This window comes from Ochotona princeps, chromosome 19, assembly GCF_030435755.1.
Source record: "Ochotona princeps isolate mOchPri1 chromosome 19, mOchPri1.hap1, whole genome shotgun sequence".
Taxonomy (NCBI): Eukaryota; Metazoa; Chordata; class Mammalia; order Lagomorpha; family Ochotonidae; genus Ochotona; species Ochotona princeps.
Genome location: NC_080850.1, coordinates 6,256,005 through 6,269,887, shown reverse-complemented (window position 1 = coordinate 6,269,887; position 13,883 = coordinate 6,256,005). Strand labels below are relative to the sequence as shown.

General features: G+C 48.2%; 1 protein-coding gene across 2 annotated transcripts; it reads left to right on the top strand.

Annotated features, from left to right (window-relative positions):
• Positions 1-5,113: 5,113 nt before the first annotated feature.
• On the top strand, positions 5,114-9,982 carry SMIM23 (small integral membrane protein 23). 2 transcript variants are annotated; one of them, XM_004587584.4, is made up of 4 exons: positions 5,114-5,290; positions 9,121-9,172; positions 9,353-9,420; positions 9,693-9,982. In XM_004587584.4, exons 1-4 carry the CDS (start codon positions 5,204-5,206, stop codon positions 9,903-9,905), a joined length of 420 nt encoding a protein of 139 aa, XP_004587641.2. In that variant the 5' UTR covers positions 5,114-5,203; the 3' UTR covers positions 9,906-9,982. The 2 variants fall into 2 exon arrangements, with proteins under 2 accessions (XP_004587641.2, XP_058533587.1); XM_058677604.1 differs by having other exon boundaries at positions 9,329-9,420.
• Positions 9,983-13,883: the final 3,901 nt, after the last annotated feature.

The window sequence follows — 13,883 nt, the reverse complement described above, 5'->3', positions numbered from 1 at the left end:
GCTGCTGTTTGCAATACTGCCATTCATATCAAAGCACCGATCCAAGTCCTGGCTACTCTGCTTCCAATCCAGCTTCCTGCTAATGTGCCTGGGAGGCCAGCAGAACTCGGCTCAAGCACTTGGGTTTCTGTCATTTGTGTGGGAGAAGACCCCTATGGGATGGAACAGCCAGGATTCGAATTAGTCTTCTGACATGAGATGCCAGCGTCCCAAGTGGCTGCTTACCCATAGCATAACACTTGCCCCCATACTTCCTTTTTGTTGCTCTTTTTTTTTTAAGAAGGGGGAGTTTTGTGGCAGCTGACCTCTGAACCCTTCTTTCTTTTTTTTTTTTTAAGATTTTATTTATTCTTATCAGAAAGTCAGATAAAGAATGAGGAGGAGAGAGAAAAGAAGATCTTCCGTCCGTTGATTCACTCCCCAAGTAACCACACTGGTCAGTGCTGAGCCGATCCGAAGCCAGGAGCCCGGAACCTCTTCCAGGTCTCCCAAGGCTTTGGGCCGTCCTCGACTGCTTTCCCAGGCCACAAGCAGGGAGCTTGGGACCCTGCACCCGCGTGGGAGACCCAGAAGAGGCTCCTGGCTTTGGATTGGCTCAGCTCCAGTCGTTGCAGCCGTTTGGGGAGTGAATCGGATGGAAAATCTTCCTCTCTGTTTCTCTTCTCTGTATATCCGCCTTTCCAATAAAAACAAAAAATAAACCTTTAAAAAGGGGAGGGGGAGGTATCAGGGAACCAAGGAGGGGAATGCCCCACACACTCATCCCACCCAGCACTTTAACCACCGAGAACCGTTACTGGTCGTGACCACCATTCATACCAGCCTCACTCCACAGGTGAGAGATCCACAGAGCCGAGGTCACTTTCCCCAGCGACACCACGATGTGAGCCCAGCTGGGCCTGCAAAGCACAATTCGGGCCAGAGCACTGCCTGCTTGGTTTCTGCTTGTTGGATGCTGGGCAGATTTCTTCTGGGGCAGGGCATGACGCTTTGAGAATGATTTGTTATTTGTCTAGAACTCTTTATTCCTTCACACATTTTCCATTCCCTCCCTTCCTCCCACATTCATTCCCACATCCACTCAGGAAGTTGCTCCTGTTTCCTCCTCCATGGGCGCCTCCCTTGAGGTCCAGGATAGGCTCGGGACCCACCAGCTGCCAGGCATGCGCACTGAGGGCCCCTGAGCAGACCCCAGACACTGCTCTCCAGGGGGTGCTTCCCGGAGGAATTCATGCAGTTTCCCAGAAAGCATGTCCGGCGGTTTCCTGTTTTGGCCATGTTCATCTGCTGCTTGAATGTGCCCCCAATTAGCTTAATGGGGAGTCCCTGCCAATCTGCATTTGCCCTCTGAATTATGTCCAGGAGGGGAAGCCCAAGAGGCCAGCAGGCGTGTGGATACATGCAAGGTCATCATGCGAGGTCACCAAGATGGCCGCCAAGAGGGAGGCAAGAGACACGAGCCCCATTCCTTCCCTCTGAATCTGTTTGGCTGGTCCCCTCTCTTTCTCAGGCAGGCGTTCCCAATGGAAGGAGCGGTATAGCAGCTTAGCAGACTAAGGGGCATTCACATCTCAACCTGCTTGTGTCTAACACAAGACACCGTCCTTGCTTTACATATGTGACCCACTCATAATTATTACACCAGGAGGTAAATTACATTATCACCCCCACTTTTTAAATATATATATATATATATTGATCTGCAAAGCTCAGCACAGGTCTGGTACCTGGCAGGTACCAGGGCCTTGACAACCAAACGCTGGCTGCCTTCTTTACCCTCAGCTCTTTTACTGGTAAAATGAAGATCTTAACACCTGCTTTACTCATTCAACAAATATTTACCAGGCCAAGTCCTGTGACTAAAAGAATGTAATCACCAGGCCCAGTTCATTGTGTCCTACAGTCCACTTTGAAACTGTTCATTATTCATCCTTTCAACAAGTATTTCTACTGATCTTTTACTATGCAGCAAGTTGCATAATAGGCATTTTTTAAAAGATTTATTATTATTGGAAAGCCGGATATACAGAGAGGAGGAGAGACAGAGAGGAAGATCTTCCATCCGATGATTCACTCCCCAAGTGAGCCGCAACGGGCCGATGCGCGCCGATCCGATGCCAGGAACCAGGAACCTCTTCCGGGTCTCCCACACAGGTGCAGGGTCCCAAAGCTTTGGGCTGTCCTCGACTGCTTTCCCAGGCCACAAGCAGGGAGCTGGATGGGAAGTGGAGCTGCCGGGATTAGAACCGGCGCCCATATGCGATCCCGACGCGTTGAAGGTGAGGACTTTAGCCGCAAGGCCACGCCGCCGGGCCCATAATAGGCATTTTAAATGTAGTGGTTACAGGTGGGCATTTGGCACAGTGGCTAAGATGCCACTCAGCATCATCTTTCCCAGGTGCATTAGCAGACAGCTGGCTCAGATCTGGAACAGCCAGGACTTGAACTGGCACTCGTGTGGGATACTGGCATTACAAGCTACAAACTAGAAGATATTCGCAAACCATGGATCAGAGAAAGGACTAGTATCTAGAATATGTAAAGAACTCCCAAAGCTGCAATGTAGCAAAACCAGCCCAGGAAGAAAACAGGCAAGAGGGGTGAAGAAAGACTGCACCAAGAGGACGCCTACATGGCAAACAAGCCCCGGAAGACACTCAACATCAACAAGAGTCAGACCTAAACCACAGCGAGGTCTCCTGGCACAGCCAGGAACAGCCAAAAGGAAAAGCAGGGGATTCCCTCGTCGGTGGCACAGATCTTGCCCCTCTGACCTCTCCCCTACAAGCTGCCCAGTGGTTGCTCTGATCCAACTCAGCATAGCCCATTAACATGTAAGAGAGCCGAATGGGATGTGGGACAGTCTGGAGCAGTCTGCTGCATAAACTGGCAAACACAGGAACTGGGGCTGGGGGCTAGCCTAGTGGGGGTTGTTGGGGGTCTCTCTGACAAGGTTGCAGCTCCTGCTGGTGTGCATGAGGGCCCAGTGTGTGGTGGGCAGGGATGTTCTGGGCTGCAGCATCCATTGGTTTACATAAGAGACGGGGCTGGAGACAGAACTGATGCAGTAATTGCAACTACTAGTGTGTTTGTAGGTTGGTGTGGGTGATGGCCAGAGCCAGACCCCATACAGCAAGCACACATAAGAGTTAAGTCTGGGATCATCTCAGATAAGGTTTCTTTGGGGATCCCCCCCAACTGAAGCACTGGACTCAGAGCTCCAATATGGGGAGAGTCACAGGAGCTGTGGTCTGACTGAGGAATGCATGTGTCAGAACTGGGTCTCCTCAGTGGCTTAGATGGAGCAGTAGATGGCATACCCAGATGCATATGGAGGATATGGCAGTACATTGGATCCTGCAGAGGACATCTGGTACCATAACAGAGGAAGGAGGGCTGAAAAAAATTGCTCAACTACACCAGCCAAGTGTTGGCAGCAAATATCTGGGTGAATGGAGCTGTAAGGTGGACTATGTCAGCCAATAGACCTTGGAAGGATTTACTCATCCTTGGATCGGCATGATCCTCAGCATTTCAGAACTATCGACCTATTGAAACCACTTGAGCAGAACCCTTGGAGCTCCACATCGGGGACCCTGGGATGACATCTGGTGGCTGCTCCCCTTCACCGAGTACTGAGGCAGTAGGGAGGCTGGGTGTGGCTTCTCCTCTGATCTCCTCCCCCCTCCTTCCTCCATATAGAGAAAGAAGAAAAAAGAAAATGTGGAAAAAATGGTCGTACCCACTTTCCCCTAACCCTCAACTTTTCCCACCCTGACCAACTATGTAAGCATTATCAAAAGTAAAATTTTAGAAAAAAGAAAGGAAAAGCAGAGAACACCCAGGTACTGGTAAGCACAGGGAAAAACAAGATGACTCAACATTGGGGACACATGATGTGGTCGGTCTTTCCAGGATATGGTTTGTTAATTTCTCACACTATGACTCGGTGATTGCTGTTAGATAACTCATTTCAGAAAGGAAAATCACGGACCAGAAGGTCTGTATCAGCTTCACTTGCAGGAGCTGAAACCTGGAAAAGGCCAGTTTTTGCACATGCCTGACCATGTCTTTCAGTGTGCTCAAGGTGAATCTGATGTGGTTCACACATGCCATGAAGCACTACCCAGCAAGTAGAGAAAGGAGCCAGCAATCCTCTCTCCACTCCTATTTCGATTAAAGCAGCTCTTGGGACAAGGTTAACCTACTAGCTAAGATGTCCATGCCCTATATCAAAGCATGGGTGCTCAATATCCAGCTCAGCTTTCTAACTCCAAGTCTCTGTTGATGAAGCTGACCTAGAAAGGCAACTGTGATAGCTCAAATAACTTGGCTCCTGCTACCCACAAGGGACAACTAGATTGAGTTTCAGCATCCTGCTTTGGCCTAGCCCACTAGCATCTGTTATGGTGTTTGGGGAGTGAATCATCTGATGGTAGCTAGCTGTTCTTCTTTCCCCTAGCTCCCTGCTTCTCAGATAAACAAAATGAATCTTTACAAACTAGCTGTTTTTGAGCCCAGTGTGGTAGCCTAGTGGCCAAAGTTCTTGCCTTGCACACCCAGGATTCCATATGGGCACCGGTTAGTATCCTGGATGCTCTACTTCTCATCCAGCTCCCTGCTTGTTGCCTGGGAAAGCAGTAGAGGACGGCCCAAAGTCTTGGGACCTTGCACCCGCGTGGGAGACCTAGAAGAAGCTCCTGGCTCCTGGCTTCAGATCAGCTCTGCTGCAACCATTGAGGTCACTTGGGTGAACCATCGGATGGAAGATCTTTCTCTCTGTATCTCCTTCTCTCTGTAAATCTGCGTTTCCAATAAAAATAAATAAATCTTTTTTTAAAAAAAACTAGCTGTTATTTTGTATTTTTCAGCTAGCATTATACAGAGAAGAAAAACCATCAGAAAAATCAACATTCTGAAATACAAACTTTCACACATTTCTTCCTGATTTTTATTTCAATATATATATATATATATATATATATATATATATATATATATATATATTTATGTGCGGGAAAGAGGTAAAACACAGTGTGGCAGTCAGGTGGGGGTTTTGCCACCCTGTCGCTCCACACCCTCTGTGACATCAGAACACCAGGCTTGAGGGACCCTTGGTGACCAGAGACACAGGTGGGGCGAGCGTGCAGCCACATGTCCACTACGGGCACTTCCTTCCATCTGGACAACCTGACCTGAGGCCATGACCACACAACAGCTGGCTGACCGTGGGCGGGCAGGGACCGAGCTGTTTGAGAGAAGGGGCTGCCACAGTGAGGAGAGGAAGCAGGTGAGGCCATGCCAGGCACATTCTTTCCTCCTGCCTGGGCTGCCTATGCCACCCTAAAGGACCCATGAGGCCCTCTCCGTCAGGAATGGGTCTTCTCTCCCATGGATCCCAATGCTGGAATGCTACCTGGGAGAGCCCAGCATGGGGGCTTACATGCCTCTTGCCCAAACCGTCTCTCAATCTAATTTTCAGCCCTGCCACCAGAACGTGTATTCAGGAGTGAGTTTTTGTTTCCCGCTCAGTCACTGGTACATACAATGCTGCGTGGTGCCTAGCAGGTGCTGAATGGGCGTGTGAAGTACAATGAGTAGGATAACGCACCCAAATCAGAGAGTTCCCTGAGGATTCAGGGTCAGGGCTGAAATTCCAACCTCATATGGGGCTTTGTCTTAAGAGGAAGCCTTAACACTCTGCTGTGCCCAGCCTTACGCCTCGTGAGCTTCAGTGTCCCGCACAGGCATACTCACTCACAGGTGGCTAAACAGAAGAAGGAGCTTGACCTAGCAATTCAGACCCCGAGTTTGGGACCCCACATCCAGGGCCTCTGTTGGTGCCCCGGTTCTGTTCCTAACTGCAGCATCCCTGCAAATGCACACCCTGGAATGCATTGCCGCTGGCTCGAGGGGTTGGGACTTGGATTGCCTGCTGATTCCTGGCAACATTGTAGGAAACTGGTGAGTGAGCCCACACGTGGCAACTCACTCTCTTATCTCTCCTTCTCAAATGAAATTTTTAAGAAACATACAAAAGAGCCTCTGAACCATAGAATACTTGACCATTTCAAGGAATAAGACAATCCTGCAACGTTTCAAGTTTCCTAAGGGATATTGTCAAGGGCCAAGTGTACAGGCATCTTATCTCTGGTGCAGGAACCAAGATTCTGATTTCTACCATTATAGATGAGTTTTGTTGTCTTAAGTTTTATATAAGCAGAGTCACAACTCTTAGTTATCTTTATGTCTGGTTTCTCATTTGTCACTATCAATGTGATACTCAAGCAGACGGCCCTAAAACTTATTTGGATTGGAAATGGAACAGCTGGGGCTCGAACCGGCATTCATACAGAATGCTGGCGCCACGGGCAGAGGCTTAACTTGCTACACACAATGCCAGCCCCGGGATTGGTGTCCTTTTAAGAGGAGCAGAAGATATCCGCAATGTGCAAGCACAGAAAAAAAAAAAAAAAAAGATAAGAGTGGGTGCCGTGAGAAGGAGCCACCTGAAAACCAAGAGGCCTAACCACAACCAGTGCTACCAGTACCTTCCAGAACAGCTCTGGTTTTTAGGGCACCACATTGTGTTTTTTATGGAGCCCCAACAGATTAAAATGACTTAGTTTTGATTTAATATAGATTTACAAATCTATAAAATCAATCAATAGAATCCAGCAGTAACCCTACATACTTCATAGTGAATTTTTTTTTTTTATAAAAATACCAATACGATTCAGTGAGGGAAAAAATCATTCATTTTTATTTGGAAGTCATATTTGCAGAAAAAGAAGACAGATCTCCCATCTGCTGATTTATTCTTAAAAGGGCCGCAATGGTTGGAGATGAGCTAATCTGAAGTCAGGAACCAGGAGCTTTTTCCTGGTCTTTCATGTGGGTGCAATGACCCAAGTATTTGGATCATCTTCCGCTGCTTTCCCAGGCAAATTAGCAGGCAGCTGGATAGGAAGTGGAGCAACTGGGCCATGAACCAGTCCCATATGAGGTGCCGGCACTACAGGAGGAGGCTTGACCTACCATTCTATAGCTCTGGCCCCCCAAATTGGTGTTTTTAAACAAATAATTCTAGAGCAACTAGACATTTGGTAAGGGCGGGGAGAGGAGCTCAATTAGCCACAATTACTTCACATCACATGCCAAAATTAGTTTAAAACAGATCACACACCTAAATGTAAAAGGTAGAATAATAAACCGTGTAGAAGAAAACAGAAGAAAATCTACAACCTTGGGTTGGCAACCTCTGCTAGACTGCACACAAAAAGCTCAACAACAAAAGGAAAATTTTCCACAAAGTGGACTTCATTAAAAGTGAAGCATTTTCATTTTCAAGAGACGCTGGTGAGACAATGAGAAAGCAAGCCACAGACTCAGAGGAAATATTCACAATATAAATATCTGTCACAGGAATTCTATCCAGAATATATAAAGAACTGCTACAACTTAATAAGAAGACTGGGCAGCCTTTTGGCTCTGTTGCTAGGATACCAGTTGGCTGCCTGTATCCCAGAGCAAAACACCTGAGTTTAGGACCCAGTGCCACCTCTAACTCCAGCTTCCTGTTATTGTGTGTCCTGGGAGGCAGCAAGTGAGGGTTCCGCTATCTGGGTTCCTGCCTCCCCTGTGGGAGAACTATATTGGGTTGCCAGGTCCTGGCTTTGACCCAGCTCAGCCCTGGCTGTTGTAGGGTGTTGGGAAGTGAATTGGCAGAAGGGACATCTCCACATGTCTGCCATTGTCTGCGGTGACAGAATGGATTGTTAGCAGTTGCCTCCAGCAGCTGAGCATAAGGAGATAATTGAATGCAAAACGGCCTGAGGGAACTTTCTGGATTGATGAAAATATGTCTTGAGTGGGATGATAGTCCACTGTACATTCTATTTTTTTAAGATTTACTTTTATTGGAAAGACAGATTTACAGAGAGAAAGAAAGATAGAGGGAAAGATCTTTCATCCTCTGGTTCACTCTCCAAGTGGCCACAACGCCCTGAGCTGAGCTGAAGCCGGGATCCAGGAGCCTCTTCGGGTCTCCCATGTGGGTTCAGGGTCCCAAGTAACTTGAACCATCTTCCACTGCTTTTCCAGGCCACAGGCAGGGAGCTGGAAGGGGAGAGGAGCAGCTGGGACAGGAACTGGCACTTAAGTGGAACCCCAGCGCTTCCAAGGAAGGATCAGCCATGTGAAGCCACCATGCCAGGCCCAAAACCATACATTCTAGAAATTATACCACAATAAAGCTGACTCCTTATGTAATTTCTGAAAACGAATTTATTTTTACTGTATTTGAAAGGTAGAAAAAGAGAAAGAGAGAGAGAGATCCTGTATCCACTAGTTTCATCTACTGGTCCCTGAATGCCTTGCAAGCAGCCAGGCCACGGTCAGAGCCAGAACTCATCCATGCCTCCCGTGCAGGAAGTGGAGACACACGTGCTTGAACCCTCATCTGTTGTCTCCCAACATGTCCATCTGCAGGAAGTCCAGTGGGGAGCAGCTGAGCCAGGACACAGATGGCCTGGGTGAGGGCTTACCCACACAATCACTCTGATTCCTGTTTTGAGCTTTTGAGAGACCGAGAACAGTATCCCATCTGCTGCTTTCACTCCCCAGATGTCCACAACAGACAGGGTTAAGCTGGGACCCACAGCAGGAGCTGGGAACTCAATGCTCGTCTCCTTGATGAGTAGCAGGAACCCAAGTCCTTGAGCCATCCCTGCTGTCTCCCAGGGTCTGTATTGGAGGAAGCCAGAGCCGGAGCAGGAGCTGGGATCAACCCCAAGTATACATCACTGGTACCAATACCCACCGAGGTGATTCTTTCTGAAGATCAATCAAAACAGAACTGCTTCGGTGCAGCAAGGAAAGAGAGCAGGAGGGAAAGGAAACAAAAGTGGCAGCCATGGCTACGTGTTCTGTGTCTGCCGTGTTTGGCAGATCTGCAGTTCTGCAGGCACCTAAGATAACTAGTAAAAATTTGAAGAGTTAAGCTTGAAGAACTCTGAAAGCTCCCCTGTGCCCAGTCCATACAGGGGAAGCCAGGTGGTCTCTGCCCTCCAGGAACCCACCCTCCTGTCTCCATCCCCCTGTCCCTCTTTCTGCCCCCAGACACTGCTGATGTTGCTGGTTTTGGTGCTGTACCTGGGAGCTGAGATATCAGGTGAGCGTTCTGGACCTCGAGCATCCATGGGAGTGTTCTATAGGTGGTTGCAGGCCTCAAGGTCTCTACACCTGCCGCCGCCACCTGCTTCGTCCTCTGCCCACTGGGATGACCAACCATGCTGATTCCCCTACCTGACATTTTTGTCTTATGAAGGGGTGATGTGTGTACCTCTTTCAGGAAGAAGCTGGGAGATATCAGAAAGGATCAGAAACTGTAACTACCCTCAAAACCCTGTGGCTTCCCAGGTAGTATATTAAACAAGGTTATGGGGTTTGGGATCAGGGGTGTTCTGGAGGAGGGGGCTATTGAGGAGGAGTAATCTGGGAAAACTTCCCAAAGAAGGTGTCCTAGGCAAGCTGGGAGGTGAAGGACAAGCTGGAGCTGACTAGGTGGAAAAGGAGGGTTTGGATACTTTAAGCAACACAAACAACCCATGACAAAGGCCAGGGGAACTTTTAGAAACGGTGGTCCAGAGCTTGAAAAAGCTCAAGCTGTGACTTTGGTGTCTACCTCCCAGGGGTTGGAATATCAGAACAACGAAGCCGCAGAAGAGCCCAGCAAGGGCACCAGGGGCTGGGTGAAGAAGAACGCGCACACTTTCCTGGAGAAATTAGAGCAAGAGCTGCGCGAGCTGGAGCAGCTGGTGCGGGACGTGGAGGTGTGGCTGGATGCTCTCCTGGGAGAGCCGCAGCGGGAGGAGCCCTGCCCTGCACACAAAAGCCACTTGTGAGGAGCCAGGGCTAGGGCCTGGGCAGAAGCAAAGGCAGAGGTGGGCTGGGACATCCAGGGACCCCCTCCAAGTGAACTGAGCTCTGACATGAAGCCGGCAAAAATAAATAAATAAATAAAAGAATTGGGAAGTGAATTTTGCCTGGCATGTTTGTAAACACAGAAATGGCCATGGAGGCCACTACGGAGGGACTTCCTGCCAGGCCTCCCGTGACAGTGGCCCTCACCCTCGGGTTTCAAATTCTCTCTTTTACTCACTGGAGGCACCTTGCACATCTCCTTCACTTCCCTGGGACTCGGCATCTGCACCTGTGAAAGCTGGGGAAGCGCAATTGGCCTCCTTTGGCGACAGAGCCCATCTAGAGTGCAGATGTCCGAGTCTGTCCTTACAGGGATTTTCAAACTGTTGATGGCAGTGTGCATTGTGAGAAACCACACAAGAATTCTGAACGTTTCTGTACAGTAGAGATGTATCTTTGTTTTTTTCATTTTTGAAAATATTTATTTTTATTTACTTAAAAGGTATAGTGAGGACCTGGTGTGGTAGCCTAATGGTTAAAATCCTCGCCATGCATGCACTGGAATCCCATATGGGCACCAGTTCATGTCCTGGCTGCTCCTCTCCCCTTCCAGCTCCCTGCTTGTGGCCTGGAAAAGCAATAAAAGATGACCCAAAGCCTTGGGATCCTACACCAGCGTGGGAGATGCAGAAGAAGCTCCTGATTCCTGACTTACAATCGGCTCAGCTCCAGCCACTGCGGCCACTTGGGGAGTGAACCAGCGGATGGAAGATCTTGCTCTCTCTGTCGCTCTTATTCTCTGTAAATCTGCCTTTCCAATAAAAGCAAATAAACCTTAAAAAAAAAACATAGTGAGAAGAGAGAGATCTTCCATCCATTGGTTCACTCCCCAGATGCCCCTAATGGCCATGCCAAAGCCAGGAGCCAGGAATTCCTGAATCTCCCTCGTGGGTGCCAAGGGTCCGAGCACGTGAGCCCTCAACCACTGGCTCCTAGGATGTATTAGCAGGGAGCTGGACTGGGAATGAAATTGCCAGGATTCGAATTAGTGCTCTGAGATGCAATGCCAGCGACCCAAGTGGCAGCTTCCCCACAGCACACTTGGCGCTACGCTTCCTTTTGCTTGCTCATTCTGTGGACTTTCCCACGTGCTCTCAGCAGACAGAGGTTTCCTCTTGCCTCCGTTTCCTTTCCCTTCCTTCCTAGAGCTTAGCAGGAGGACACAGGTTCTGCAGTGCCTCTGCGATGTGGTGCCCAGCTCTCTGACTCCACTGCTCAAAGCACATTTGCTAAAATCCCCCTGGAGATTTTAAATGCCTGCTGGTCAATGCCTCTTCAGCTTACAGATGCTTTCATGGCTTTGACCAAGCAACCCACCTCCTGCAATTTGTAACACACCATGTTGCACATGTGTGGAATATATACACACACGTGTGTGTGTGTGTGTACATATATACATATGGTTATTCACCCTAACTGTACTGGTAGTAATAAATGAATGGATAAAGAAAAGAAGAGAGGAAGGAAGGAAGGAGCGGTATTTACATCAGCCAGGAACTGGTGAAAACAGTAAAGGCATAACTGATGGGCTCAGGTATTTTTGTTTCATCAGCCTGAATGGACCAAGACACCTTCTACCACCTGGGAGTGGAAAAGGTTGCACAATGTGTTGTGAAATGTGGGGTGGAGAGTGCTAAAAGAGACTGGGCAGAGGGCACTTGGTGGCAGTGGACCCGCACACACACCCCATAGTACCTGACCACTTCTCGGCCTTTTGGCTAAGACCAAGTGTAGTACCTGGGTTTGAGACCCAACACCTGTGCTTCCAGTCCAGCCTTCGTGCTAAGGAGCACCCCAATGAGAACAGTGAGTTACACTTCAAGCAACTGGGTCCCTGTCACCCTGCCTACCCTGCCTGTGAGAGTCCCAGATGACAGAGTTCTGGGCTACTGGGTTCGGCCTGGCTCACACTCCCCAGTTGTGGGCCTTTATTTGGTGGGGGTGAACCCAAAGATGGGAGATCTTTGTCTGTGTATGTGTGTGTGTGTGTGTGTGTGTGTGTGTGTGTCTTGCCCCATTTTCAAGTAATTTTCTTTAAGATTTATTTATTTATTTGAAAGAGTTACAAAGACAGAGGGAGAGACAGAGAGAAAAAAGATCTTCCATCCTCTGGTTCACTCCTTAAGTGGCTGCAACAATCGGGGTTGAGCCAAGCCAAAACCAGGAGCCAGGATCTTCTTCCAGGTCTCCCACGTGAATGCAAGGACTCAGATTATTGGGACCATCTTTCAAACAGCTCCTGTATGGGACGCCTGTATTGTAAGCAATAGCTTTATCTGCCACATCACAAAACTAGTCCTAGTAAAAAAAAAAAAAAATTCTTAAAAAAGAAGGGAGAGGGCACCAGTGTAGTGGCATATCGGGCTAATCCTCCACCTGCAGTGTGGACCATGCCTTATGGCACTGGATTGTGTCCCGGCTGCTCCATTTCCAATCCAGCTCCCTGCTTGTGGCCTGGAAAAGCAGTGGAAGATGGCTCAAGTCACTTGGGACCCTGCACCCACGTGGGAGACCCAGAGGAAGCTCCTGGCTCCTTGCTTCAGATCAACTCAGCTATGGCCATTGCGGCCATTTGGGGAGTGAACCAGCAGATGGAAGATTTCTGTCTCTCTCTCTCTCTCTCTGCCCTCCTTCCTTTGTATAACTCTGCCTTTCCAATAAAATAAATAAATCTTTAAAAATAAGAAAAGAAGGAAGGATAAAGATATGTATTGTATTGTTTTCCCTTTGTCTCCAGAAAATTTAGAGTTTACTTATTCATTATTGGAATTCTATCTGCCCTATTTGGGACGTTATTTATTTTCCCCTTTCTATTAATGTTCTTTACCACTTTAACAGAGTACTTTTTTGTGCATGAAGTTACTAAAACGACCTCAATTTTAAACAATTTTTTAAAACAACCTCAAAATATTGATTTTATGTGTGTTTATCACAATAGAGCGAAGGGGCCAAATTTCTGAGGAACAGAATCAGGCCTGAGGAGCCTTTGAGGCAGAGGCAATTTAAGGTCCCCAGCACCACCCACTCGCACCCACAGAAGCCTGGTAGAGCTGTGCGTGCCGGCAACAACCTGACCTCATTGACAATAGATATCTCTGCTAAGCTGGCTTCCAAGGACCTAGAGACCCACAAGCCACCTGCTGATGACTGGCCCATCCAATTGGCTGGGATTTCCTAGTTCTACAAACCAGACTCCCTTGAGGTGACCTAGGGGTGACCACTCTGGTCCAGTCAGCTAGGGCAGGAAGGCAAGGGGAGGTTCTAGTACAGTCAGTGATACATACTGGAAAATATGCAGGGAAAAGAATCTGCACCTATGCTGAACATGTTACACCCATTTTTTTTTATTTCCTCAAAACACACCATCCAGGTCTCCCAAGTGAGTGTAGGGACCCAAAACCAGTATTGACTTTGTCTTACATGGTACAAGCAATCTGCAGCAGACTCTGAGGATATAGGATGAAGCATGCAGGTTGTGAGGACACTTCAAAAGTTTTGCAGAGGGGGCCTGGTGCGATAGCCTACAGCTGAAGTTGCACAAACCAGGAACCCATATTGGTGCCAGTTTGTGTTCCGGTGGCCCTGCTTCCCTTCCTGCTCCCTGCTTGTGGGATGCAAAAGCAGTCAAGAATGGCCCAAGATCTTGGGACCCTGCACCCATGCAGGAGACCTGGAAAAAGCTCCTGGCTCCTGACTTCAGATTGGCGCAGCTTCAGCCATTGCGACCACTCTGGGAGTGAATCAGCAGATGGAAGATCTTTCTCTCTGTCTCTCTCCTCCTCTCCGTATATTTGACTTTCCAATAAAAAAAAAATAAATCTTTTTTTAAAAGATTTGCAGAAAATTAATATTTTTTTTAGATTTATTGTCTTACTTGAAAGAGTAAGGGAGGGAGTGAT

Excerpts from the sequence above, each read along its gene's own strand:
- SMIM23 (XM_058677604.1), top strand. The coding sequence starts at position 5,204 with ATGACCACACAACAGCTGGCTGACCGTGGGCGGGCAGGGACCGAGCTG. Across the intron at positions 5,291-9,120 it reads ACAGTGAGGAGAGGAAGCAG|ACACTGCTGATGTTGCTGGT; the intron begins GTGAGGCCATGC and ends TTCTGCCCCCAG. Across the intron at positions 9,421-9,692 it reads AAAACCCTGTGGCTTCCCAG|GGGTTGGAATATCAGAACAA; the intron begins GTAGTATATTAA and ends TCTACCTCCCAG.